Source organism: Dipodomys merriami, unplaced genomic scaffold (assembly GCF_024711535.1).
Source record: "Dipodomys merriami isolate MVZ:Mamm:240054 unplaced genomic scaffold, mDipMer1.0.p SCAF_373, whole genome shotgun sequence".
NCBI lineage: Eukaryota > Metazoa > Chordata > Mammalia > Rodentia > Heteromyidae > Dipodomys > Dipodomys merriami.
Genome location: NW_027205304.1, coordinates 351,052 through 378,144, shown reverse-complemented (window position 1 = coordinate 378,144; position 27,093 = coordinate 351,052). Strand labels below are relative to the sequence as shown.

The window sequence follows — 27,093 nt, the reverse complement described above, 5'->3', positions numbered from 1 at the left end:
CCCCCCCCCCCTTTTTTTTTTTTGTTGGTGGTGGGGCTTGAACTCTGGGCCTGGGCGCTGTCCCTCAGCTCTTCAGCTCAAGGCGAGCGCTCTACCACTTGAGCCACAGCGCCACTTCCAGTTTTCTGGTGGTTTATTGGAGATAGGAATCTCACGGTCTTTCCTGCCCGGGCTGGCTTTGAACCCTGATCCTCAGATCTCAGCCTCCTGAGTAGCTAGGATTACAAGCGTGAGCCACCAGAGCCCGGCTCCTACTTCCCCTTTTATTGGTGGTTCACTGGAGATGTCTCATGGGCTTTCCTGCCCTGGCTGGTTTCAAACTTTCAATCCCCCGATCTCAGCCACCTGAATAGCTAGGATTTCAGGCGCAAGCCTCTGATGCCTAGCTGTGACCTTTGGTGTAAGATCTTGCTTGCTCCCCAGGTTCACTCAGGCTTCAATCCTTCTATTTGTTCCTTCTTGCTCATGGGAGCTAACAGTCAGTGGTCGAAATGGAATCTTTCAAACTTTTATGCTCAGGCTGGCCTTGAACCATGAATGCCTGTCCACTTCCCTAGTAGCCTGGATTACAGGCTTGAGCCACTGAGACCAGACTCATCACTGCCCAGGTCAACTGACCCACTCAGCCTAAGCCAGGACCTCTCTTGGGGGATGGGGGGGAGCTTGCCTGGGCAGTAGGGAGCAGTGGAGGGGGGCGAGGGGGGCAGGGAGGGTTGGGATCTAGAACAGGCATGACACAGGTCCTTGGAATGCATTCTCACTCTTGCTTATCCTGACCCTCCCCCCCCCACCCCCGAGCCCCTCACCTGGAGAAAGCCAGACTCAGATGCATGGGGAAAGGACTTAGGATAGGAGCCACGTCCCCACCAGGATCCCGAGATTCCATGTCTACATCTCTGCCTGTCTTCCAGCTCCTTTGACTTTCTATCTTCCCAGAGCCAGCTCTGGAAGGTCAGCCTATCTAGCCTGGCGCCTCCCCCAGGGAGACTCCCCCCTTCTCCCTCCACTGCAGTGAGCCCCTTCCACTTCAGGACACAAAACACGGGCATCCTGTCCCTTTAGGTGGAGGTAGGAACTCAGGGCCAGGTTAAGATCCCCACCTTGGGGTCCACTGCAATGACCACCAGATGGCAACAGGGGGCAATAGAGAGGCAGAAGTAGAAAAGGCTTCCCCAGGCTGGCCGGGCCAGACCTGACCCTGCAGGTGTCCCAGTGGAAAGGGAAAACCAGGCTGAAAGAAGGAAACAGAAAATACAAAGGAAAAGTGGGCTGCTGGGGGCGGGAGGGGGGGAGAGAGGAGGGAGGGAATGATCCCAGCCTCCTCTTCCTGTCTATGGGAAGTTGGGGGCAGACACCCTTCACTCCCACGGGTTCCCTCCCCACCCCAGGAGGCCCGAGAACCTGCCTGGGCAGCCTCTTGAATGGGGGAATTGTCCTCCAACCAGCATGCCATGGGGCATGCTCACGTGGGAGCCCCTCCAGCCCCCTCCCCCACAGCCAGTGCCAGCTCTCCCATGAAACCAGGCTAATGTCAACATCTGGCCCACATCTGTCTCCATCTGACTGGACCCCTACTCACACCCCCCCCCCCGTCCCCAATTAGGTTTTTTCCTCCCTTTCATGAGGTGGCACGGCAGGGCTTGAGCCTGTCCCCCTCACAGTACCCGTTAGGGCAAAGGAACCAAGGACGGGGGAGGGGCAGCCCCACCCCGGAGGTGCCCGGGGCTCTTGGCAAAGGCCAGCAGGAGCCGTTAGCAGCTGCTGTGAATGAGTCACCTCCTAAGGCCCCCACCCCAAACACACCCTGGGGGCCAGGGATGTGGCATCCAGCCTCCCACAGGCCCTGAGCCATTGGACCCTCCAGACTCAGACCCTCTGCTTGGCAGAAATCTAGTCCAGAGCTGGGATGCATCCCATTTCCTTTTATTTATAACAACAAAAAAAGTTTTTTTAAATATAATTTAAGAGTCCCTCCAAGCATTGCTGTCTCAGGTTGCCTTCCCACACCCCCTTTCTTGCTGCACTCTTTTGTGGACACAGCTTAGGGAGGGGGGGGGTCCTTGGGGGACCCAGGCATTGTTCTGGAAACAGACACATGGGTGGGTCCCTGTTCCAAACTTGGGCAAAGAAGGAGACAGCAACACAGGTGCCCCCAACACAAAAAGACATGAAGACAAGGATGGTAGAAAAAGAAAAAATAAAATAAAAGGGAAGAAGAAAAAATAAGACCAAAAACAAAACAAAAAAATATATATCTATATATATATATAAAATTCAGAACCTTCAATATGAAGGCAGCAGTGGGGGAGGGGCATTTACAAGGGAAATGATTGCATTGGGTGGCAGGGACATCAAAACCCAGTGATGGATGAGTCACTGAGCCTCAACACCCTCTCCTGCCTCCTGGGACCGCGCCACAGGTGAGCTGGCAGGCTGGCCACCGTCTCTTTGGTCTGCAGGGGGGCATGATCAAGGTGGGGGGGGGAGCACCCTCTGGAGAGGCTGGGAGATACTGGGCGCCTCTCACACCCTCTGCTCATGCCCACTCTTGGGTCTGGGGTTCCCCGCCTGGAATGGGCTTCTCTGCTTTCCATGGCACAAACCCCAAATCCTGTCTCTCCCAACTGCCAACTCCCCACCCCCACGGGTTCAAAGTGCAATCCACGGGGCGCAGGGCTGAGGGTCTCTGTGCGTGCCCCTGACTGTGCCCCAGGAAAAAGGAGCGACTGCGGCGTCCTCAGGGAGGTCAGTACTGGGGGGCTGGTCCTTCTGGCCCGCTGGGGGCTCCAGGCTTGGCTTGGGATTTCATGTGCTGGACGCTGGCCAAGATTTTCTTCTGGTGTCCTGCCAGAGTGACCCCAATTCGGAGCAGGTCCCTGCGAAAGAGCAGAGTGCTCCGTAAGCCATAGGCTCCTGGGGCTGCCAGTTTTATTCATTTTATTTATTTTGGTCGGTTGTGGGAACTCTGGGCCTGGACACTGTCCCTCAGCTCTTCAGCTCAAGGTTAGTGCTCTACCACGTGAGCCACAGCGCCACTTTCGGTTTTCTGGTGCTTTATTGGTGATAGGAGTCTCAAGACTTTCCTGCCGGGGTTGGCTTTGAACCATGATCCTCAGATCTCAGCCTCCTAAGCAGTTAGAATTACAGGCATGAGCCACCAGTTCTATTTTTTGTCAGTACTGAAGCCTGAACTCAGGGCTTAGCACTGTCTCTTAGCTATTTTGTTCAAGACTGGCACTCTACCACTTGAGCCACACCTCCACTTCCAGCTAATATTTAGTGGTTAAGTGGAGACAAGAATCTCATGAACAAGCCAGGTACCAGGAGCTCACGCCTGTAATCCTAGCTACTCAGGAGGCTGAGATCTGAGCATCTTGGTTCAAAGCCAGCCCAGGCAGTAAAGTCCCTAAGACTCTTTATCTCCAATTAACCACCAGAAAACCAGAAGTGGCCCTGTGGCTCAAGTGGGAGAGCACTGAAGAGCACAGGGACAGCACCCAGGCCCAGAGTTCAAGCCCCACAACCAACCAACCAAAAAACAAAACAAAACAAAACAAAAACCTCACGAACATTCCTGTCCGCGGTGGCTTTGAACCTGGATCCTGATCTCAGGCTCCCTGAATAGCTAGGTTTATAGATGTGAGCGCCACCAGCACCTGGCTAGGCTTACTCAGTTCCAGACTACAATTGAATCAATCAGGAAGGCAAGTGGGATAGAGAAGGAATGATGTCAGTAGTCTCTGGGCAGTTTCTGGAGGATTTTGATGGGTGGGCCCTATGGGGGGTGGAGCTCTGAGAGCTGCCCTCCCCACCCCCCCCAAGAGGCGAGGCAGCAGGAAGTGGGATAGAGGAAGGAAAAAGCACAAAATAATGTGGAGGGAGAAAGGAAAAGTAGGAAAGAGACAGGGGATGGGGTGGAGAGGAAGGGGAGGTCCCTGGAGTACACACAGGATGGGTCCCCCTGCCAAGAATCCCCTGCGCATAGATTTGTATCCCTTAGGCTATTACTCAAACCTGGAGCAAGCAGAGGCCTTGGGAGACATGGAAAAGGCAGGAAAGAACGGTTACATGGGAGATGATGGATCATAAAACCACTTAACACTGAAGTTAGGATGGATCTCCAAAACTCAGGCCCAGCCTCTCCTTTTATGGGTGGGAAAACAGGACGGGAGTGGACACGTTAATGTGAGCATGCCAGGCCTGGAATGTAGATAGATGTACAAAGATAGATACAGACAAAGGGCACGGAAGGGGGGTCCCCCGAGCTGCAAAGGCCCCGGGAGCAGAGGTGCGCACTGCCATCTAGAAGGGGCCCTTGGATTCTTCACTCCAACAGCGGTTTTTATTTTCTGTATGCATACTAGGGCTTGAACTCAGGGCTTCACCCACTTGCTTGGCTTTTTTGTTTTTGTTTTTTTGGTCGGTCATGGGACTTGAACTCTGGGCTTGGGCGCTGTCCTTGGGCTCTACTGCTTGAGCCACAGCGGCACTTGCGGTTTTCTAGTGGTTTCTTGGAGATAAGAGTCTCACGGACTTTCTTGCCCCGGCTGGCTTTGAACCGAGATACTCAGATCTCAGCCTGAGTAGCTAGGATTACAGACATGAGCCAATGGTGCCCAGCTGGCTTTTTTTGTGCTCAAGGCCATACTACCACTTCGGACATTTTGCTTGTTAACTAGAGATGAACTGGATTTGGCCTCAAATTGCAATCCTCAGATCTCAGCTTCCTAAGTACCTAGGATTACAGGTGTGAGCCACCAGCACCCACTCCAGCATCTGTTATTGCTTGGGAGGCTGCTCTAGGTATGGTAATGGAGTAACTTCCTGCCACACTGCCTCATCGAGGTAATAGTTGCTCTGGGAGGTTGACACCCCCAAAACCCCTTCTACTCACTCTCACTGCTGCTACTGTACTTACTCAGCAGAAATCTGGCTGACAAGCTCAAAGGAGCCGAATCCAGCTGCTACAAAGCTTTCTTCGTATCTTCCCATCTTGATGGCTCGGAGCCACTCACCCACAGACCCAAAGGCGGAATAGTGAGGCTGTCGCTGGTCCAGGAGGGGGTGTGAGGCCCTACGGGGTGGGGGAAGGATGCTGAGTCCCAGGCCCAGTCAGGGGACCAACAGCCTTGCCAAGACATATGCTCTCATCTACTTCCAAAGAGACTTGGAGCCTTCTTGGCCAGTGGGGGCGGATGTGTGTAGCCGGGGAGGGGAGGGGAAGAGATCTGAGTGGAGAGCAAGGAAGAGGGAGAGAAGGGGCCTGGTCTCTGGGACCCTCACCCGCCATTCTCCCGGGCCACGATTTTGAGGCTGGCAGGGTTGCGGATCATCTTGTCGAGGGCGCTGACCACCTGGGGGAAGCGTGGTCGGGCATTCCGGTCTTTCTGCCAGCAGTCCAGCATGAGCTGGTGGAGGGAGGTGGGGCAGTCCGGGGGCGGGGGCAGCCGGTAGTCCTGCTCAATGGCGTTGATCACCTGGAACCACAGGCAAGAGCCAGATGAGGCTATGAAGGGGCAAGGGGGATGGGAAGCGAAAGGGTCCCACGCTGATAGTGGGATGGGGGAGTCACAGCGCCCCAGAATCACAGATCTCAACAGAGTCCTTTTTGTGCTGATACTGGGGCTTGAACTCAGGGCCTGGGTGCAGTTCCTGAACTTTTGTGTTCAAGGCTAGTGCCTGGCCATTTCAACCACAGCTCCACTTCCAACTTCTGTTGGTTAGTTGGAGAGAACAGTCTCATAGAACTCTCCTGCTTAGGCTGGCTTTGAACTGCAATCCTCAGATCACTGCCTCCTGAGTAGCTAGGATTACAGGTGTGACCTGCTGTGTCTGGCTTGGGAGTCCTTTTAATTGTGCCAAAGGCTAGATACCCCAGGCACAGTCTGGAATGTAACATCCTGTGACCTCCATCCTCCATCCCCTTCCATCTTAACTACGCTGTATCAGATGCTCTCGTGTGAGGATGGCCTCTGCTTTTCAGCAAGGGACCAGAGGCTCACACTTGTGATCCTAGCTACTCAGAGGGGATGAGATCTGAGAACCCTAGTTCCAAGAAGCCAAGCAGGGGCAAAAAGTCCATGAGGCTCTTAATGTCCAACACACCAGCAAAAAGCTGGAAATGGAAGTATGGCTCAAGTTAGCAGAGCACCAGCCTTGAGTGAAAAAGCCAAAAGCAATAGAGAGGTCCTGAATCCAGTATTGATTGGCACACACACACGCACACCCTTTTTTTTTGCCAGTCCTGGGGCTTGAACTCAGAGCCTGGGCACTGTCCTGAGCTGCTGCTTTTTTTTTTTTTTTGTCGGTCGTGGGGCTTGAACTCTGGGCCTGGGTCCCTGAGCTTCTTCTGCTCAAGGCTAGCACTCTACCTCTTGAGCCACAGCACCACTTCCAGCTTTTTCTGTGTATGTGGTACTGAGGAATCAAACCCAGGGCATGCTAGGCAAGCACTCTCCCACTAAGCCACATTCCCAGCCCATGATCCCCCCCTTCTTCATGATATGCATGACCAGAACAAGGACCTGGGAAGTGCCCACCCCCCCACCCTGTACTGCAGGTAAGAAAAGCCCCCAGGAAACACAGGGCCGGGACACACTTACATCCTGATTGCTCATGTCCCAATATGGCCGCTCCCCAAAAGACATCACTTCCCACATCACAATCCCGTAGCTCCAGGCATCACTGGCGGATGTGAACTTGCGGAAGGCGATGGCCTCGGGGGCTGTCCATCGGATAGGGATCTTTCCTCCCTGCGTGGAGAGGAGAGGAGGAAATGGACTCCGGCACTGTAGCCCTCGCTGGAGACTTTGGCCTTTTCTCCCTAACTGGCGTTTCCTTTCTTTCTGGGACTTGAGCTCTCCCTTCCCCAACTCTTGTTCTTTTCCAACATGCCGGCAGTCGGGTCTCAATCAGCCTGAACCTGTTTCTTCTCCCTGGGCCAGGCTTCCTGGTCACCCCTCAACCTCCTTCCCTCCTCCACCTGCTTTGCATGGGGCCCAGCCTCACCAGAGAGCTGGTATAGGTGGGATCAGAAGAGTTCTCCTCCAGGAACCGTGAGAGTCCAAAGTCAGACACCTTGCAGACCAGGTTGCTGTTGACCAGGATGTTCCGGGCCGCCAGGTCTCGATGGACGTAGCTCATCTCAGCCAGGTAGCGCATGCCCGAGGCGATGCCCCGAAGCATGCCCACCAGCTGGATGACCGTGAACTGCCCGTCATTCAGCTGCACAGGACAGGAAGAAGGACCCGCTCGGGACTGACCACCCACCCACCGTGGCCCTGCCCATGCTTGTGTGGGAGTATGTGCGCATGTGCAATGCTTGCCAGTACTAAGGCTTGAACTCAGGGCCTCAATGGTTTGTGGTTTTGCTGTGCCTGTCCTGGGGCTTGAACTCAGGACCTGGGTGTTGTTCCTGAGCTTCTTTGTGATCAAGGCTAGCATTCTTACCACTTGAGCCACAGCACTGCTTTACTGCAGATTAAAAGTCTGGTTTTACTGGAGCTAAAAGTCTCATGGACTTTTCTGCCTGAGCTGGCGTTAAACTCTAGCCTCAGATCTCAGCCTCCTGGGTAAGCTAGGATTACAGGCGTGAGCGACCACTGTGCCTGGCTTTGTTCCTGAGCTCTTTTGCTCAAAGCTAGTGCTCTACCACTTTGGATCTACACCTCCATCTCTGGCTTTTTGGTACATAATTGGAGATAAAAGTCTCCACTTGAACCACAGCTCTACAGAAGGGAGACAGGAAGGAAGGAAGGAAGGAAGGAGGAAGGAAGAAGGAAGGAAGGAAGGAAGGAAGGAAGGAAGGAAGGAAGGAAGGAAGGAAGGAAAGAAGAGAGGGAGGGAGGGAGGGAGAGAGGGAAAGGAGGAAGGAAGGAAGGAAGAGAGGAAGGCAGAAAGGAAGGGAGGGAAAAGGGAGGGAGAGAAGAAGGAAAAGGAAGGAAGGAAGGAAGGAAGAAAGGAAGGTAGGAAGGATCTGAACTATTAACTCACTCACCACTCTTGGAGCAACTGTGTTTAGTTTTGGAAGACAATAATGGGAAACGAGGGGGCCAGTACCAAAGCTGCCAGCTACAGCTCAACCCTGACATTGCCAGACTTTGCTCTCCTAGCTATGCCAGGCAGGCCACACGAGTTCCTGACCACATCTTCCAGGTTCGTCCAGGACACTGGGGTCCAAACACCCAGTTCCATCTTGGCTTGCCATGGCCAGCTGTGGAAGCCTCAGGTGGCTAATGGGTAGCTGGAGACCCCATGGCCGCCTCTGGTTCCTCCCTGTCAGCAATCCTGGCCCTGTTTTCAAAACATGTCCCCAACGCCTGCACCCACTTTCTCTGTGGCTCCCTAGCATCCAGCCAGACATCAAGACATCAACTTTAGTCTCATGCTCTTGCCAAAATCCCTCCACCAAATCCACTACCATAGCCAGGCTCAGTGGCTATAATCCCAGCTACTTGGGAAGCCGAGCTCGGGAGACCTCAGTTGAGACCAGCCCAGGCATAAAAGGTTAAGAGACTATATCTCACCCAATGGCTGGGTGCAGTGGCTGAGCAAAGCAGGAAAAGTATAAAATAGGAAGATTGCAGACCAGGCTAGTTGGGCATAAAGTAAGACTCTCAATTTAACAACACAAACAGGGCTGGCTCAAGTGGTAGAGTGTTAGCCTCCCAAGTGTGAGGTCCTGAGTTCAAAACTGTCATGCCAAAAAAAGGAAAAAACCTACCATCTATTATTGTTTTTTTTTTTAGTTAGTTCTGGTACTGGGGATGGAACCCAGAGAATCACACATGAACTCCAGCTCTCCTTTTGCTTTTTTTTTTTGCCAGTCATGGGGCCTGAACTCGGGGCCTGGGCGCTGTCCCTCAGCTCTTCAGCTCAAGGCTAGCACTCTACCACTTGAGCCACAGCACCACTTCTGGCTTTTTTCTTTTTGCTTATGTGGTGCTGAGGAATCGAACCCAGGGCCTTGAGCATGCAAGGCAAGCGCTCTACCACTGAGCCACCTTCCCAGCCCCATCAATGAGAACATTTCTTATCAAGCATTATAGCCTCCTCCTTAGTTTCCCCTTCCTATCCTCCCCCTCTCCACCCCCACAATCCTCCTCCTCCCCCACCCACCAAAGTTGTAAAGTTCGTTTTCCACATAACGACTTGTACATCTCATTGTTGCAATGGGTCCACCTGTATCCCTATTTAAACAATTTTTTTTTCCCTTCCCCTCCACAAATTATACCGTTATCAAATACAGTGAAAGCAGGGGTTATACTGTGGGGGAGGGACACACAAAGCAACAAAGAAATAATCTTATAAATGTGTTAGAAACAATCGCATGAAAGAAAAAACATTTGAGGGCTGGGAAGGTGGCTCAGTGGTAGTGTGCTTGCCTTGCATGCATGAGGCCCTAGGTTCGATTCCTCAGCACCACATAAGCAAAAAAAAGCCAGAAGTGGCGCTGTGGCTCAAGTGGTAGAGCGCTAGCCTTGAGTTGAAGAGCTGAGGGACAATATCTAGGCCCAGAGTTCAGGCCCCACGACCAACAGGGAAAAAAAAAAAAAAAAGAAAAAACATTTGAATACATATCTTAGGGTTTATTTCCCTAACATTATCTTATCTGACCTTTTCTGCTTGACTCAGACATATACTAGTTATTGCAAATAAGGGAAACCATGGGACCTATGTTTCTTTGGACCTGGCTTACTTCATTTAATATAAATTTTTCCAAGTCTTTCCATTTCTTAATAAATGGGGCAATGTCATTCTTTCTGATGGAGGCATAGAATTCCATTGTGTATCTATTTCTTTTTAAGCTAGGGTCTTGGTGGCTTTTTTCTGTCTGGTCTCAACCTCCCCAAGTAGCTGGGATTCTAGATGGCCGCCACTACATGCAGCTGGCCTGTTTTCCTCTAGTTCTATCTACTCCCCATCCTCTCCTATCTACTCCTCCTCTCCCTGCACCAGGACCTTTGCATGGCCACAATACAGACTGGTGGGTCCACAGGGAGGGGTCAGGCTGTCCTCCGGGGTTGATGGTGGAAGCCAGAATGGGTCTCTCCTGAGGGAACCACATAACCTCCCCAGCACCCTCATATGCCCTGTGAAGCTCTTCACACACACCTGACCCTACTTCTCAGAGTACCAAGAAGAGCATGGCTGACAGCAAACACAGAACAGTGGAGCTGAGCCACACGTCTGGACGGCAGGAGCCATCTAAGACACAAGGGTCCACTTTTCACCACAGCCATGTCACAAGAACTCTCCAGGATTTAACCCGGGCATCTGTGGCTCATGGGTGGCGGCTGTCATCCCAGCTACTAGGGAGGCTGAGAGCTGAGGCTCAGGGTTCAAAGCCAGCCTCAGCAGGAAAGTATGGGAAACTCTTACCTCCAATTAACCAGGAAGAAGCCCAAAGTGGAGCTGTAGTTCAAGTAGCAGAGTGCCAGCCTTGAGTGATAAAGCTAAAGAACAGCCCCCAGACCCTGAGTTCAAGCCCTGGCCAGTACCAATACAAAAAAAATAGTCCATTTGTTGCCGGGCGCCTGTAATCCTAGCTACTCTGGAGGCTGAGATCTGAGGATCATAGTTCAAAGCCAGTCTGTGCAGGAAAGTCCGTGAGACTCTTATCTCCAATTAACCAACAAAAAAACCCAGAAGTGGTGCTGTGGCTCAAGTGGTAGGGTGCTCACCTTGAACTGAAGAGCTCAGGGACAGCGCCCAGGCCCCAAGTTCAAGCCCCACAACTGATTTTAAAAAAAAAGGAGGGGGGCTGGTAAGGTGGCTCAGTGGTAGAGCACTTACCTTGCATGCATGAGGCCCTGGGTTCGATTCCTCAGCACCACATAAGCAAAAAGAAAAAAGCCGGAAGTGGCACTGTGGCTCAAGTGGTAGAGCGCTAGCCTTGAGCTGAAGAGCTGAGGGACAGCACCCAGGCCCAGAGTTCAGGTCCACAACTGGACCTCCCCCCCCCAAAAAAAAAAGTCCATTTGTGCTGGATGAAGGAAGAGCTCTTGGTCTGAGTCCCCACATCACACAGATGCACAAGTCTACTTATTTTGTTAATTTCCATAAGACTAAAATTAAAATCAAATATGCCCAGGGGCCAGTGGCTCATGCCTGTAAATCCTAGATACTCAGGAAGCTGAGATCACAAAGATCAAGGTTCAGAGCCAGCCTAAGCAGAGAAGTCCTCAAGACTATCTAATTAACCAGTAAAAAGTCAAGTTATCAGTGTGGTTTGAGTGGTAGAGCACCAGTTGTGAACAAGCAAGCTAAGCAAATGTGAGGATCCTGAGTTCAAACTCTGTAGGTGGTAGGGGAGGGTTGGGAGGGAAGAAAGAAAGGAAAGAAAAACAAATAAAGCTGTTTACTAAAGCTTTATTTCCTGGGTCCCTGAACTGGCAAGAGAGCCAGCTGGCCCCACAGAGAGGTCAAAGGGAAGTTTTATGTCAGAACCTTTCTCAAAGAAAACAAAACAAGAGTGGGAAGCCCAGAGTTACCAAGAGGAGAAGGCTGGTAGACCTTAATCTGTCCATTTTTTTTTCTTTGCCAGTCCTAGGGCTTGAGCTCAAGGCCTGGGTATTGTCCTTAAGCTTCTTTTTGCTCAAGGCTAGCACACTACCACTTGAGCCACAGTGCCACTTCTGGCTTTTTCTGATTAGTTTACTGGAGATAAGAGAGTCACAAACTTTCCTGCCCAGGCTGGCTTTGAACTGCGATCCTCAGATCTCAGCCTCCTGAGTAGCTAGGATGGCAGGTGTGAGCTACCAGTGCTTGGCTTTTTCTTCCTTTTTGAGATTTGGTCTCACTATGTAGTCCAGGATGGCCTGGAATTCAGGCTCCCCGGGCCCCAGCCTGCGGCACACTGGGATTAAAGGTGTGCACTGCCAGGCCCAGCAGGACACACCTGCTGTGGAGTGTGGCTGGACTCAGACCCCGGTAGGACAAACTCACCCGCAGGAAGGAGTCCAGGGCCCCATTCTCCATGAACTCCGTGAGGATCATGACGGGCACGCTGTTGGTTACCACTCCTTCCAGGCGGATAATGTTGGGGTGCTCGAACTGGCCCATGATGGAGGCCTCACTCAGGAACTCGCGACGCTGGCGCTCTGTGTAGCCACCCTTGAGGGTCTTGATTGCTACGCAGCTCTCCTTCTTTCCCGGGGCCTTCAGCCGCCCCCGGCACACCTCTCCAAACTCGCCTGCCCACAGACAGATCCAGTCAAGGGTGGCTCTCCACTGCCCCAGGGTGCCCTGACTCCCAGCCTGCTGCATTCCTAGGCGCCCCCTCCCCCATCACCCAGCCTCACCTGCGCCGATCACCTCCTCAATCTTGACGTAGGACACGTCGATCTCTTTGGCAAATTCCCTCACTGCCTCATTAGGGTCTTCGTAAGTGAAGGGGTCAATGTAGACCTTCGTACCTAAGGAGTCACCAGGGCCCTCATGAGCTGTTAAACTTCTGGACTCCGGGTGTCCAGCCTCCACGCTGCTTCCCCATTTCCTTTAGGGTCCACCTGCCTACCATGCCCGATGAGATACTGTCCGTGCTTGTCCGAGTACTCCACCTCCCTTTCGCTGCTGTGCTTCCTACAGCCAGGGGGAAAGAAGCAAAAGAGGTTAGTAAACCCAGGGGTGGATCCGGTGGCTCACACCTGTCATCCTAGTTACTCAGGAGGCTGAGATCTGAGAATCTTGGTTCAAAGCCAGCCTTGGGCAGGAAAATCTGTGAGACTCTTACTTTCAATTAACTACCAAAAAGCTGCAAGTAGGGCTGTGGCTCAAGTGGTAGAGCACCAGCTTTGAGCAACAAAGCACACAGACCCTGAGTTCAAGTTCTAAGACTGGCATACACAGATACACAAAAAGTAAACTGAGTCAAGCATCTCTAACTAGAGAAGATGATGGTGGAAATGAAAACAGGGCAGTATGTAGACAATAGGGCTTTTCTCACAAGGCCGTCCGCATAGGGCCTCCAGGGGCCCGGGGGCTCCCCAAGTCCTTCCTTACCTGAGGCAGAGCACGGCGATCACCACCACCACCACCACCAGCACCACGCCCACGACCGCCGTGCCCACGATGAGGGCCAGCTGCTCCCGCCAGTTCTCACTCTCTGCAGGAGAAGATGCCACTGGTCAGCTGACCCTACAGCCCCTGCAGCCCGGGCACTAACATTGGGAAATGGACTGGGTTCCTGAATACAGGCCCCCGCCCACGGTGACAGGTGGCACGAAGTGCAGGTGGGTTCCAGACTGCTCTGGACTCCCCCAGCACTTTAATCTCAATGCTGCTCAACTTAGTCTCCTTTGCCAGGTGCCCGTGGCTCACGCCTATCAACCTAGCTACTCAGAAGGCTGAGATCTGAGGATCTGGTTTTGAAGCTAGCCCAGGCAGACAAACCAAGGAGACACAAATCTTTATTAGCAAAAAGCTAGAAGTGGAGGTGTGGCTCATGCGCTTTAAGCAGAAGGTCTGGAGTTCAATCTCCAGTACCATTAATACACACAAAGGATCCAGAATGAAAAGAATTCATTCACAGACGAATGAATGAAGAAAGAACATGTGCTAGAGTCATACAACAGATAATTACTTGTCTATAAAAAGGAATGAAGCACTGGAACATGCTAGAACATGAACCTTGCAGACTTTATGCTCAGGGGGGGAAAATTCCACTTCTGGCCAGACGCTGACAGCTTATACTTATAATCCTAGCTACTTAGCAGGCTGTGATCCAGAGCATGGACGTTCAAAGCCAACTTAGGCAGAGAATTCAAGACTTCATCTCCAGTGAAGCAGCAAAAAAGCAGACTGAGCTGGGCACCGGTGGCTCACACCAGCAATCCTAGAGGCTGAGATTTGAGGATTGAGGTTCAGAGTCAACCTGGGCAGGAAAATCTGTGAGACTTTTTTATCTTGTCTGTCTTGGGTCTTGAACTCAGGGCCTGGATGCTGTCCCTGAGCTTTTTTGCTCAAGGCTTGTGCCCTATCATTTTGAGCCACAGCTCCACTTCCAGTGTTCAGTTGAAGATGAGAGTCTTACGGACTTTCCTGTCCAGGCTGGCTTCAAACTACAATCCTCAGATCTCAGCCTCCTGAGCAGCTAGGAGTATAGGTGTGAGCCACCAGCGCCCGGCTCTGTGAGACTTTCATCACGAATTAGCCATCAAAAAGCCCTAAGTGAAGCTGTGGCTCAAGTGGTAGAGCACCAACCTTGAGCAAAACTTGGTCACGGACCAGCACCCAAACTCTGAGTTCAAGCCCCAGTACTGGCATCCCCTCGATAAAAGGAAAATGAGAATATGACTTTTGGGGTGCCTTACAGAAGCAGAGGTAAGGCCCCCCACCTTGCTCACCCGCTGCCCACACGTACCATCCAGCTGTGTCTGACTGTGGTGCTCTAGGCCAAACGGGCCGTAGCCGGCTTCAGAGCGTGCCCGCACCTGGACCAGGTAGCTGGCTCCCCGCTTCAGCCCCCGGAGCTCCGCTCGGTTCTCTGATGTCTTCAGGAACCGCACACTGCTGGGCCCCTCCGCACCCTGTCCCAGAAAAAAAAGAGGATCACCTGTTAAGCCAGAACCCCCTCGCCCCACCCCTTGGTTTCTTGCTGCTCTTCCTGTCTCCCCCAGCCCCCCACACCACTCCCTTGACACTGTGGGCCTCTGGGAGCTCACGTGGGTGGATACTGCATTCCTTACCACATTGGATTGCTTTATAATTATTTTACAAATGATAGCAAGGCTCAGAGAGGCTAAAGGGCTGGCTCAAGGTCACACAGCACACACATGGCCCACCTGAAATTCTAGTTCAGGTCACATGCCTGCAGTTCAGAGGCCAGGCCTCCCCCACGGCCACTACTAAGTCAGGGCCTGGCCTCACCTTCTCATGGTACTTGACTTCATAATCCAACACAGCCCCGCTGGGTGCTCGGGGAACAGCCCACGACAGGCTCAGGCTGCTGGGCGATGACCGGGTCACACGAATGTCAGATACTGCAGGTGGCACTGTAAGAAAGACATGCAGGGACTTGCCGCTCTGTCTTAGTCTTCACTTTCCCCAACTCTTTTATTTTTTACTTTTTGGTTGGACCAGGGCTTGAAATCAGGGCCTTCCACTTGCTCCTGGAGCTTGACCACTTGAGCCACACCCCCAGCCTAGCTTTTGACTGGTTAACTGTGAGATGGAGTATCACAGACTTTTCTGCCTGGGCTGGCTTTGAACTGTGATCCTCCATATCACAGCCTCCTCAGTAGCTAGGACGATAGGCATGAATCATCTGTGGCCCAACTCCTTGGGACTCTGCCCCTAGGCCATCCTGTCTTTTAACCAATACACTTATGTCTGTTTCTTGGCTTTCCATTCTTTCTGTGGATGGACTCCACTTCCCAGTGCTCGCCTTTTTCCTTCAAGTTCTCAGTCTATCCAGATCAGAGGCTCTTTTTTTTTTTTTTTTGTAGGTCGTGGGGCTTGAACTCTGGGCCTGGGCGCTGTCCCTCAGCTCTTCAGCTCAAGGCGAGCACTCTACCACTTGAGCCACAGCGCCACTTCTGGTCTTCTGGTGGTTTCTTGGAGGTAAGAGTCTCATGGAATTTCCTGCCTGGGCTGGCTATGAACCGCGGCCTTCAGATCTCAGCCTCCTGAGTAGCTAGGATTACAGGCGTGAGCCACTGGCCCCCCAGCTTCCAGAGGCTCTTTTGTTTGCTCCCTTTGTAAGGTTCACTCTGGGAAAGTGAGGCAGACTCCTCCCTTCTCTTGGCTACATCTCTGCCCAAGACCTGTGTCACCTAGGTAAACGGTAGTCACCTTCCCCTCCTCTGTCACATCCTGGACCCCCCCCCCCACACACACACACGTCTCCCATCCGACCCTGGGCGGGTCCCAGGCACCTAGTGGTGCCAAACCTTCTTTTACTTGACCACACGTTAAGGCTGGGCAAGACAGCCCCCCAGCCCCAGCCCCACGACCATGCGCTTCTCCACCATGGGGGGGGGGGCGGAGCAGCTCGGCAATACAACAAACTTCTCTTCACGTGGTGTTCTCTGTATCAGCTACCTAATTCAACCTATTTAATTTACCTGACACCCTCTACCTCTTGGTGGATTGAGGATTGAACTCAGTAACTTGGGCTTTGCTAGGCAGCTATTTGGGCCACGCCCCTACTGTTGGAGCAAGCCAATGTCCTATCACCGGAGCCACGCCCCTGCCACCTTGGCCACGCCCCCGATGCCTTAGCCACACCCTCAGGAGTGGGGCCAAGGCCAGGATTACACAAGCCCCGCCCCAGAACCAGCCGCAGAACTCATCTACTGCTCCTTCTAAGGACACCCCCAGCCTCGCCCCCAGCCCCCCCTCACCCCCGCCCCCAGCCTCACCCTCGCGGTCCGTGGTGACATTGACGGCCTCAAACGGCACAGGCCCTGAGGCTAAGGAAGACACGCCGTTCACGGCGGAGACCTCGAAGGTGTAGGTGAAATCGGGGCGCAGCCCTCGAACTGCCACCCAGGGCTCCTGGAGGTTGCGGGGGCCGGGGTCGAAGGTCAGGTCGCCCCCGCAGGGCAGGCAGGAGCCCCCAGGGCGGCACTCGTGGCAGCGCAGGGCGTAGGTGAGGTCGTCCCGGCCCCCTGACTCCAGCGGCGCGCTCCACTCCAGGCGCAGGTGGGAGCCGTTCAGGTGCGGGACCACGCTGCGGGGCGCCGAGGGCGGGGCTGCGGGAAGCGGGGGTCAGCCGAGGGTGGGGGACTCGGGAGGGTCCACCCCGGGAATCCCCGCTCCCAGGCTCTGGGCGCTGCCACTCACTGGTGCAGGGGGCGCTGCGCTCGTCTGCGCGGGTCCGGTAGTAGCCATTGCGGCACTGGCAGAAGGGCGATCCGATGGTGTTCGTGTGGCTGTTGGCTGGGCACGGCTGGCAGGACCCCTCTCCTGACTGGGGCTTGAAGGTGCCCTGGCCACAGGCTGAGGGAGAGGATGGGTGAGAATGTGCACGCACACTCGGGCGTCCAAACCCCAAACCACAGAAGCTGGGCAGGGCGACATAGCTCACACCTGTAACCTCAGCACTCAGGAGGCTGAGATCGGAGGATCTGAGATCAAAGCCATGAAGCCAGCCCTGGCAGAAAAACCCTCCAGCCTCTTAACTCCAATTAACCCAGCAAAAATGGCCAGAAGTAGAGCTGTGGCTCAAATGGTAGAGAGCCAGCTTGGAGTGGAAAAACTCAAGTGAATTCGTGAGGTCCTGGGTTCAAGTCCCAGTTCCAACACACACACACACACACACACACACACACACACACACACACACACACACACACACACTCCATCCAGATTGCATGCAGTGGTAAGATGAAACAGAGGCTGAGATCTGAGGATCACAGTTCAAATGGCATGGAAGGATCTGAGAAACATCTATGCGCAGCTGGTGTCAGTGGCGCACACCTGTAATCCTAGCTACTCAGAAGGTCAATCTGAGGATTCACAGCCCAGAACAGAAGTCTTTGAAATTCTGTCTCCAAATTAACCAGCAACAAGTTGAGCTACAAATGTTACTTAAATGGTAGAGTGCCTGCCTAGCTAGCAAGCCAACCAATAACAGGCTCTGGGTCCAAATCTCAATATTGAAAAATAAAAACTAAGAGAGAGGGGGATGGGGGAGAGGACAGACCCTTTAACCATGGAAGGTATTTTTTCTTTTTGTCGGTCGTGGGGCTTGAACTCTGGGCATGGGTGCTGTCCCTGAGCAATTCAGCTCAAAGCGAGTGCTCTACCACTTAAACCACAACTCCACTTCTGGTTTTCTGGTGGTTTTTATTAGAGATGAGAGTCTCATGGACTTCCCTGACTGGGCTGGCTTTGAACCGCAATCCTCAGATCTCAGTAGCTACAGACATGAGCCACCAGCACCCCAGGGGTATTTTCTATCTGACTTTCACAGTCTAATGAAGCACCCAGACTTCTGATTAGAATAATAATTTTAAATGTATACCACAAAGTATGTAGGCTTCCCAACAAAATCAAATAAAAATCAACACAATTGTAAGTGTTAAAAAGAAATCTATACATTGATAATATAGCACCATGTGTGTCCCTGTAAACAGGGGCAGATACAAGCTGGGCACAGTGGTACACTCCTATAGTCCCAGCATTCCAGAGGCTGAGAAGCCAGCTTGGGCTACGTGGTGAGACCCTGTCTGGAACAATTCAAAACCACATGAATTCAGAAGGCAACAACAAAAATATACAAGCAGGGTGCCAGTGTCTCATGCCTATAATTCTAGCTACTCAGGAGGCTGAGATCTGAGGATCATGGTTCAAAGCCAGCCCGGACAGGAAAGTCTGTGACACTTTTTTTTTTTCTTTTTTTTTTTTTTTTTGTCGGCTGTAGGGCTTGAACTCTGGGCCTGGGCGCTGTCCCTCAGCTCTTCAGCTCAAGGCCAGCGCTCTACCACTTGAGCTACAGCACCACTTCCGGTTTTCTGGTGGTTTATTGGAGATAAGAGTCTCACTGTCTCTCCTGCCCGGGCTGGCTTTGAACCGCAATCCTCAGATCTCAGCCTCCTGAGTAGCTAGGATTACAGGCGTGAGCCACCAGCACCCGGCTTCTGTGACACTCTTATCTCCAATAAACCACTCAGAAAAGCAGAAGTGGTGCTGTGGCTCAAGTAGATAGAGTGCTCACTTTGAGCTGAAGAGCTGAGGGACAGCACCCAGGCCCACAACAACAACAAAAAAAGTACACACACACACACACACACACACACACACACTAAGAAATGAGTTTTTTTTCTTCTTCTTTGCTGGTTTTTTTTTTTTTCTGTCTTGTGTGTTTATCTGTCTCTGGGAGGATAAGTAAGAGGCACAGAAATGGGGGACAAAGAGTGAACCAACGCAGTGGTATTCACTGGACACTGTTGAAAATGAACTATATAACTTGTGGGTGGGGAAGGGAGGGAAAAACTGGGAGAGAGCAAGGGAAGGGTGACATTGTCCAAAAAGAAATGTACCCTTTACCTGACTTACATAACTGTGACCCCTCTGTATATCACCTTTATAATAGCAATAAAAAAGAAATACACCCCCCCACACACACACACACGCATAGATACACACCACACACACAAAATACAGTGGCAAATCTCATTCTCATCAACTCTGATAGTATTAAAGTCATAATGAAGCCAGGCACAGGTGGCTCATGCCTGTCATCCTAGCCACTCAGGAGGCTGAGATGTGAGGATCACAGTTCAAAGCCAGCCCAAGTAGGAAAGTCTGGAAGACTCTATTCAACTACCCACTAAAAAGCAAGAAGTGGAGCTGTGGCTGTAATGGGAGAGCACCAGTTTTGATAGAAAAACCTCAGGCCCTGAGTTCGAGTCCCACCACCGGCACGAAACCAAAGGGAAAGAAATTAAGCCCTCACCTCTGCATTTTTTGTTCCCTTCAGTGGCCTCGAACCCAGGCACACACCAGCAGCCGGTGACGGGCTGCTCTGCCCACTGGCCATCTTCCCGGCAGTAGAGGCTGGGGCTGGGACCAGGTGCGGGGAGTGCATTGGCCACACAGCTGCCCGCCACGGGCACCACCAGCTCGCGGGGCACGGTTTCTGGGAAGCGGGTGAGGTTCATGGTCTTCTCGGAGCACTTCTTGTAGAAGAGGTGGAGGGACAGCAGCGCCATGCAGGCGCCCTGGTCCTGGAAGGCCAGGTAGAAGCCCGCCTTGCTGAGCGGCCCCAGCCGCAGCGTCTTCACGTTCACCTTGCCTGTGGCCTCGGCCCCTGGGCGCTTCCGAGTCAGATGCTCAGCAGCCACTGTGTCCACCTGGCAGGAGACGGGGAGAGGGCGACTCACTGGCCCTGTCCGCTTCTCTCAGGAGCAGTGGATTTTCTTTGTCCCAACTTGCCCCTCTAGCAGGCTCCCTTCATTTGTTCAGAACTTTCCACTGCATTTTACCCCCAATAACTTTCCTGCAACCTCCAAAGCTGTCCAATTAATCCTTACTGAGCACCTCCAGTACATCATCCAGCCTTCGTTCTGCTCCCCTCCCAGCCCCCTGCTCTTCTCTACACCCAGAAAATGCCAGATCCTCCTCCCAGAGCGAAGGAGAAAGAGAGGGATGAGTCACAGAGTCACAAAATGTGGGGCTGGGAAGATGGCTGAGACCCTGGGTTCGATTCCTCAGCACCACATAAGCAAAAAGAAAAGAGCCAGAAGTGGCGCTGTGGCTCAAGTGGTAGAGCGCTAGCCTTGAGCTGAAGAGCTGAGGGACAGTGCCCAGGCCCAGAGTTCAGGCCCCACGACCGGACCCAAAAAACAAAACAAAACAAAACAAAAAAAGATGTGACAAACAAGCAAGACAAGTGCTGTAGCTCACACCTGTAATCCCAACTATGCAGGAGGCTGAGATCTGAGATTGAAGTTGGAAATTAGCCGAGCAGGAAAGTTGGTGACTCTTATCTCCACGTGAGCACCAAATAAAAAAAATTAAAAACAACAACAAAAAAAAAACCCAAAACACAGAAGTGGAGCTGTGGTTTAGAGTGCTAGAGCATCAGCCTTGAGCAAAAAGCTCACAAACAGTGCCCGGGCCCTGAGTTCAAGCCCTAGGACTGGAACCAAAAAAAGAAAGCTATCAGCCAGAGGGAGACAGGAAGACAGAGAAAAATGAGGACTCAGAAAAGTGGAATCAGCCAGGGCTACCCGGGCAGCATCTGGGAGGTGGAGCTGGAAGAGAAGGCCCCCACCGCGGAGCGCATCCCTGATGGGTGCTCGGTACCTTGATGTAGGGGTTCTCCATCCAGGCTGGTGTGTGTGCTGTGGCCGTGTCTGCTTCACTCTCGTAGTAGAAGACGGTGAAGGTCTCCTTGCAGGACCGACCGGCCCGGGGCAGGGACAGGCACTCAAGCATGGTGAAGCGCAGCGTGGCGTAGACATGCACGGCACCACGCCGGGGTACCCAGCCCGTGCGCAGCCAGTGCGCCTGGCCAGGGGCGCGCTGCATATCACACACCTCGTACGTGCGCACACTGTGCTGCTCCTCGTCCAGGCCGCTCAGCTCTTCCCACTGCACCGAGAGAGGGGGGCAGAGTCAGACAGGTTCTGTGACTCTCAGGCCTGCCACCCTGGCTGAGATCTGAGAATCGATGTTCAAAGTCTACCCTGGTAGAAAAGTCCATGAGCCTCTTATCTCTAATGAAGCAGCAGAAAGTGGAGCTGTGGGCTCGGAAGGTGGCTTGATGGTAGAGTGCTTGCCTAGCATCCATGAGGCCCTGGGTTCAATCCCTCAGTACCATATAAACAGAGAAAGCCAGAAGTGGTACAAGTAGTAGAATGCTAACCTTGAGCACAGAGTGGCTCATGGACAATGTCCAGGCCCTGAGTACAAGCCCAGGACTGGCAAAAAAAAAAAAAAAAGGAGGGCTGGGAAGGTGGCTCAGTGGTAGAGCGCTTGCCTTGCATGCCTGAGGCCCTGGGTTCGATTCCTCAGTACCACATAAGCAAAAAGAAAAAAAGCCAGAAGTGGCGCTGTGGCTCAAGTGGTAGAGCACTAGCCTTGGCTGAAGAGCTGAGGGACAGCGCCCAGGCCCAGAGTTCAGGCCCCACGACTGGACCCCCCCCCAAAAAAAGGAAAAGAAAAGTGGAGCTGTGGTTCAAGTGGTAGAGCACCAATCTAAAGTCAAAAGGCTAAGAGAGAACACCCAATTCCTGAGTTCAAGCCCCAGTACTGGTACAAATGAAAGGAAGGAAGCGAGGGAGAAAAGGAAAGGAGGGAGGGAGGGAGGGAGGGAGGGAGAGAGAGAGAGAGAGGAAGGAAAGAAGGAAGGAAGGAAGGAAGGAAGGAAGGAAGGAAGGGGAGGGGAGGGAGTCTGAGGAGGGGAGGGAGTCTGAGGAGCGATTTGGGGATACCAGGTGCTCAGGACACCCCATCCAGAGACAAAGCAGCCCCCCAACTCTTACCTGCCCTTCCACCTGAGGGAATGTCACCCACTTCAGATCTGCAGTTTCCAGTTTTGTGTTCAGCAGAGTTTCTAAGAGACAAAGAGGTGAATGAGCTTCAACCTTCCCTGCAGGCCCAGCTCCCCGGCTGCAAGCTGGAGTCAGGGGACTGGAGGGGAGGGAGGGGGAGCCCTGCCCTTGGCACCCCCTCTCCAGCAGGCCTCTTGTTTGGAGTGCCAGCCCCACCTTCAACAGCTGGCAGGTACTGGACTGCCTCAGGTCGCCCAGACCTGGGCCTTCCAGAGAGGCTGGGCCCTGGAGGAGGAGGGGAAGGAGGGAGGGAGGGAGGGAGGGGAGCAATTTGGGGAGAAAGAGCCCCATCCTTACCCCAACCGCCTCTGGGGCAGAGAGCATTCCCTCCCGGGCTGTCCCCTTCCACACAGCCCTTCCACGCAGCCCTCCACTCTGCTGCCCCACCCCCACTCCTCCTCCTCCTCCTGGTTGCCACCCCTTTTCACACCAAAGGTTCCCGTCCTTCCCACCAGAGAGATGACGAGATGACGGGCACCTGAGGCACAGCCCCGCCCCCTGGGGCACTGCCAGCCTGGAAGGAGGAAATGCTGGAGGCCGGGACCAGGACGCTGGGGTTCCCGCCCTGCCCCAGCAGAGAGGCCCCACATCTGGATTCGGTTATGAGGAGGAACAGGGGAAGAGATTTTAGGAGAAGGCATAGGGGAAGTGTGAACACACCTGGCTGGGCTCTAGCATCTGGGGGGGGTGGGGGGAGAGAAGGGAGAAGAGGGGGAAGAAGGGGGAGGGGGGGACCAGGATTCTGGCAGAAAGGGATTAGGAAAAATTGCAGGAATGCCCCTTGGCAGTGGCAGAGCCCCCCCCTCCGAGGCCAGGGCACCGTGGGGGGGGCCGGAGGCAGAGACCTGCCTGGGAGGAGGCTGGTAAGGGACCCAGCTGCACACCTGGAGTCCGCTCCTCCACCCCTACCCCTGGGGGTGGCAGAGGAGAAGCTAAGCCCCCCCCCCCCCCCCGCCGTGGGTGTGGCAGCCTCTTCCTAGGGACCTGTGCACTGGGGGATTTGGTGCAGGAAAAAAACCTAGGGGGCCTACGGTGAGGCCCAGGGTTCCCCGTGGGTGAAGCAGCCGCCCAGCACTTTGGGACAGGATGCCTGGAGTGCTGGGAAGGGGGAGAATCGAGGCTGTGGTCTCCACCCTCCATTGTTCAAGCCTGGATGGCGTTTTCCTGTCTCCAATTTACAACAGTGTCCTCCACACTCGGGCCGGGCATGGCCTCACTCTCTCTTCCTCCAGCCTCCACCATCCTTTTGATGCGGCCCTTCACAAGCCTCCCTCACCTTTTTCTCCCCAGCTCTCTGTCCCATTTGCCTTTCTGTCACTACCTCTCCCCTCCTCCGATGTACATCTGCCAGCACCTTCTGGAGAGTTTTGGGTAAACTGAACATTTCTAAGCCTCAGCCTTCCCATCGGGAAAATGGGAGGTGAGAGCAGCTGGAGGTAAAAGAATCCATAAAGCTAAAGGAGGATTAGGGCTTGGAAGGCACACAAGAATGAGCAATTTCCTCTTTACACCTTTCTCTCCCCTCCTCCTCCCCAGTACACTTTGTCCCCGAGATTTTTCTGCCCCTAGGTTTCCTCTTCCCTTGGCCCCAGGCTCCCAAAACTCCCTCCAAATACTCGGCCTTTGATCCCTAGTCCAGAGCGGCTCTGCCCAGCCAGGGAGAGAAGTCTTCCAATTGCCTTTGATTTCTCCTGGTCAGCAGCAACCCCCCCCCCTTACACACACACCAAAGCCCACTCCCCAGAGACCCCTTTGATTCTAAGCAGTGAAGAGAACTGGGGAGTCTGGAGGGTGGGGGGAAACAGCTCATTGAAAGGAGATTAGGGACCGCAAAGCAGAGTGGTTGATTGGACTCTTCTTGGCTGCTCCTCTGGGGAATGGCGACAGAAGAAAGACTCAGAGATCTTGGAAAACAGAAAGAAGAAGAAAAAAGAAAGAAAGAAAAAAGGAAATATAGAAACTTGGGGTGACTAAGATGTTTGTAATTGTGAAAAGTTCGGGGGTGACCCGAGGACATGGATGAACACTTTGTGCTGGTTTGTCAGGCGGGAGAAAAGTCACGGATGTGGACTGAGCTGGGGTCTAGATGGCATTTTTAAAAAGTTGGGGTACAGCCTGGGGAAACCAGGGGAGAGGCTTGCCTGCAGAAGGGGAACTGGCCTGGGGAGCCTTTCGGGGCGTGTGGAGTGGGACTGCAGGAGGGGAGGGGCATTCCGAGGGGTGCAAACCCAGGTGGGGATGCTGGGGAATTCACGGGGGGGGGGGGGGTTGTCGGTGATTGGGCCTAGCACGAAGTTGTGCCCGGGCTGCAGCTGCAGGTCTGGAAGCGTCCTTCCCTCCTCCCGCTTAGCCCGAAGTGAGAAGTCGGACGGAAACTTTGGGGGGTCATCTTGGACCCCCGAGGTGGGGAAGGAAGGAAAGGCTGCCACGGGCGTCCGGCACGAGGGGTTGAGAATGTGGGGTGCAGGGGTACAGGAAAGTCCCGGGTCGGGGCCCGACTCCAGCTCTTTTCCCAAACAAAAGAAAACTCCACTCCCCGGCGGCCGCCTCTCCCCGCCCCCTCCGCCTCGCACGGTTGGTGCGCGGTGTTGGGGGGTCGGGGTGCGGGGAGACAGATAAAGAACAGGTCGGATCCTCCGCTCCCAGGCTCAACTTTTTTTTAGGGGGGGGGGAAAGGGAGTTCCAGGAACGGCGGGGTGCCGCCGGGGAAACTCACCTTCTAAAGCGGCAGCCAGCGAAGCCCAGCAGAGCAGCGCCCGCAGCTCCATGGCGCCTCCTCAATCGCGTTGGATCCGATCCGAGTTTGGGGGGCCCTAGCCCCCCCAGGTCTGACCCTCCCCCTGGGCGGGTGGGCGCCGACGACGCACCGGGGCCTCTCCGTCGGGGCCCTCGGTCAGCGGCGGCCCATGCGGAGGCTCCGGGCACCGGGCGGCGGCGCCCAGGTGTGGCCCCGCGTCCCCGCCGCGCGCGCGCGGGAGGCCGTGTGCGGGGCGCCCCGGCGGTGGCGAGAGGCGCTGGGCGGGCGCGCGAGGGGTGTGGGGGGGGGGAGAGGAAAAGAGAGAGAGAGAGTTGCGGCTGGAGTTTGGGGGTCCCGCCCAGGCTGGCCGGGGTGGGCCGTCCGCTCGCGATCTTCCCCCTACTCTCTCCACAGCGGCTCAGCTCGCGCCGCCGGGCCGGGAGCGCTCCGCGCGGGCGAGGACGGTGGGAGCCGCGCCGGCCGGGACCCGGAGGGAGGGGAGGGGGCGGCGCGGGGCCGGAGAGGGAGGGGCGCGCGGGGCGGGCGGGCCGGGGAGGGAGGGGCGCGGGGGCGGAGTTGGGGCAAGCCCCCCCCCCGCCCAGCCCTGTCCTGGCAGGGGTGGGAGGGGGGAGAGTAGGAGAGAAGAGGGAGCGCGAGGCGAGCACGCTGATTGGCCCGCTCCCTGATGAATAATTCACGAGGGGGCGGGGCCGGGCCGCGGTGGGAGCGCGCGGCGAAGTTGGAGAAAGTTTGGCGCAGGGGGAGGGGCGCGGAGCCCCGGGGCCGCCCCGACCCGCGCGGAGCGCGTCCGGCCCCGGAACGCGCGTGTCAGGCTAGTGGCCTGGGGAACCCCTCGGGACAGCCTCGAGTCCAGCAGGCACCCCGGAAGCAGACAGAAACATCCGACCACCAAGGGCCGCCCCGCTGCGCGTGTAAATGCGCCCTGCACGCACAAAGCCCGCTCCGACCTGGCCGCGCGGACTGGAGGCCCCGATCCCGGGAGCTGCCCACCCCCCCCGAACTGCTTCTTGGGGTTGCACTTGGGGGCGGGGAGGGGGAGCGGGAGAACGGGGGGATGGTGGAGGACGCCCCGGGGTTTGGAGGGCTGCGCGGGCAGGAGCCCCGCGGCGCACGCACGCAGGGCGTCCCACGCTTGCGAGTGTTGGGGGGCCTCCGGGGCGCTCGACCTGCCGTGGACAAATGAGCCCCGAGGGTGGGGCGCAGATCTGAGAGGAAAACCCTGGGAGCACGGGTAAATCCACGGTGGGCGTGCCCCGGAGGGGTGGGGGGCCGGAGCGATGCACAAATATCTGCACTCTCGCTTTCTTGACCCCCCCCCCCAGTGTCGTCGCCTGTAACCGTGACCCGGGGGGCGGGGGCCGGGGCTGGGACGCTGTCTTTCCTGAGGCTGTTTCCTGTCTGGCTCCTGGGGGCCCTCGGGATGGCTGGGAGGGGCCTTCCTCCGGTGGCCACCCGCCCCATCCCCATCCATCAGTGTGCGGAGAGGGTTCTGGAAACTCACCCTCCCGCCCCTCCACCCCCTTCTACTAGGACCTACGTAGTGGTGGCAGGGTGGGTGGCAGGGGGTGCCCCTGTGGGGTCCCCCTGCAGACTGGAAGGAAAGGCAGGGACTCAGAAGGTTAATTAAGGAGGCTCCTGTCTGAAGGAGCCGAGCTGTCAGGGCCGAGGGACAGGGGAAGGGGATGGTGCCAATACCCTAATCCCGCTCGAGTGACCGCAGGCCCCTGCGTGACCTCTTGTCCCCACGCACTTATCTTCCTGCCACCAGAGGTGCTCTCCACACCCCTGTCCTTCCTCGTGGCCCCGCCTCGAGCTTGCGCTGGGGTGGTGGGTCACAGAGGGCAGGAAACAGCCGGCTGGCTGGAGCCAGGCGGACCGGCCAGGGCTGGGAGTCCCCTCCTCCTTCCCCATCCAGGCCCTGTCTCCCCTTCTCTTACTCAGTGTCACTGTTTGGCAAGAGCAAAGCCCCAAATTCAAACCCCACTATTGCCAAAAAAAAGAAAACAGAAAAAGAAATCTTACTCTCTCCCCTAGGGTTCTGTCCTTGACTCTCTTCAAGCTCAGGATTGCTTGAATTTTCTTTTTCTTTTTTCTTTTTTTTTTTTGGGGGGGGGGTTCGGTCATGGGGCCTGAACTCTGGGCCTGGGCGCTGTCCCTCAGCTCTTCAGCTCAAGGCTAGCGCTCTACCACTTGAGCCACAGCCCCACTTCCGGCTTTTTTCTTTTTGCTTATGTGGTGCTGAGGAATCGAACCCAGGGCCTCAGGCATGCAAGGCAAGTGCTCTACCACTGAGCCACCTTCCCAGCCCCTTGAATTTTCTTTACTTGGTGG

At 54.9% G+C, this 27,093-nt stretch overlaps 1 protein-coding gene across 1 annotated transcript; it reads right to left on the bottom strand.

Annotated features, from left to right (window-relative positions):
- Positions 1 to 1,907: 1,907 nt before the first annotated feature.
- Positions 1,908 to 25,219, bottom strand: Ephb4 (EPH receptor B4). Its single transcript, XM_069989268.1, has 17 exons — positions 24,721 to 25,219; positions 21,936 to 22,006; positions 20,755 to 21,042; positions 19,403 to 19,799; positions 16,786 to 16,941; positions 16,362 to 16,694; positions 14,869 to 14,993; positions 14,363 to 14,528; positions 13,003 to 13,105; positions 12,518 to 12,582; positions 12,303 to 12,416; positions 11,947 to 12,194; positions 7,009 to 7,224; positions 6,603 to 6,752; positions 5,284 to 5,477; positions 4,919 to 5,074; positions 1,908 to 2,876 (listed from the first exon to the last, which is right to left on the bottom strand). The coding sequence occupies exons 1-17, from the start codon at positions 24,770 to 24,772 to the stop codon at positions 2,747 to 2,749; spliced, it is 2,964 nt and encodes a 987-aa protein (XP_069845369.1). The 5' UTR covers positions 24,773 to 25,219; the 3' UTR covers positions 1,908 to 2,746.
- Between the last annotated feature and the right edge of the window lie 1,874 nt (positions 25,220 to 27,093).

Excerpts from the sequence above, each read along its gene's own strand:
- Ephb4 (XM_069989268.1), bottom strand. The coding sequence starts at position 24,772 with ATGGAGCTGCGGGCGCTGCTCTGCTGGGCTTCGCTGGCTGCCGCTTTA. Across the intron at positions 12,195-12,302 it reads TGAGGAGGTGATCGGCGCAG|GCGAGTTTGGAGAGGTGTGC; the intron begins GTGAGGCTGGGT and ends GTCTGTGGGCAG. Across the intron at positions 5,075-5,283 it reads GTGGCCCGGGAGAATGGCGG|GGCCTCACACCCCCTCCTGG; the intron begins GTGAGGGTCCCA and ends CCCACCCCGTAG.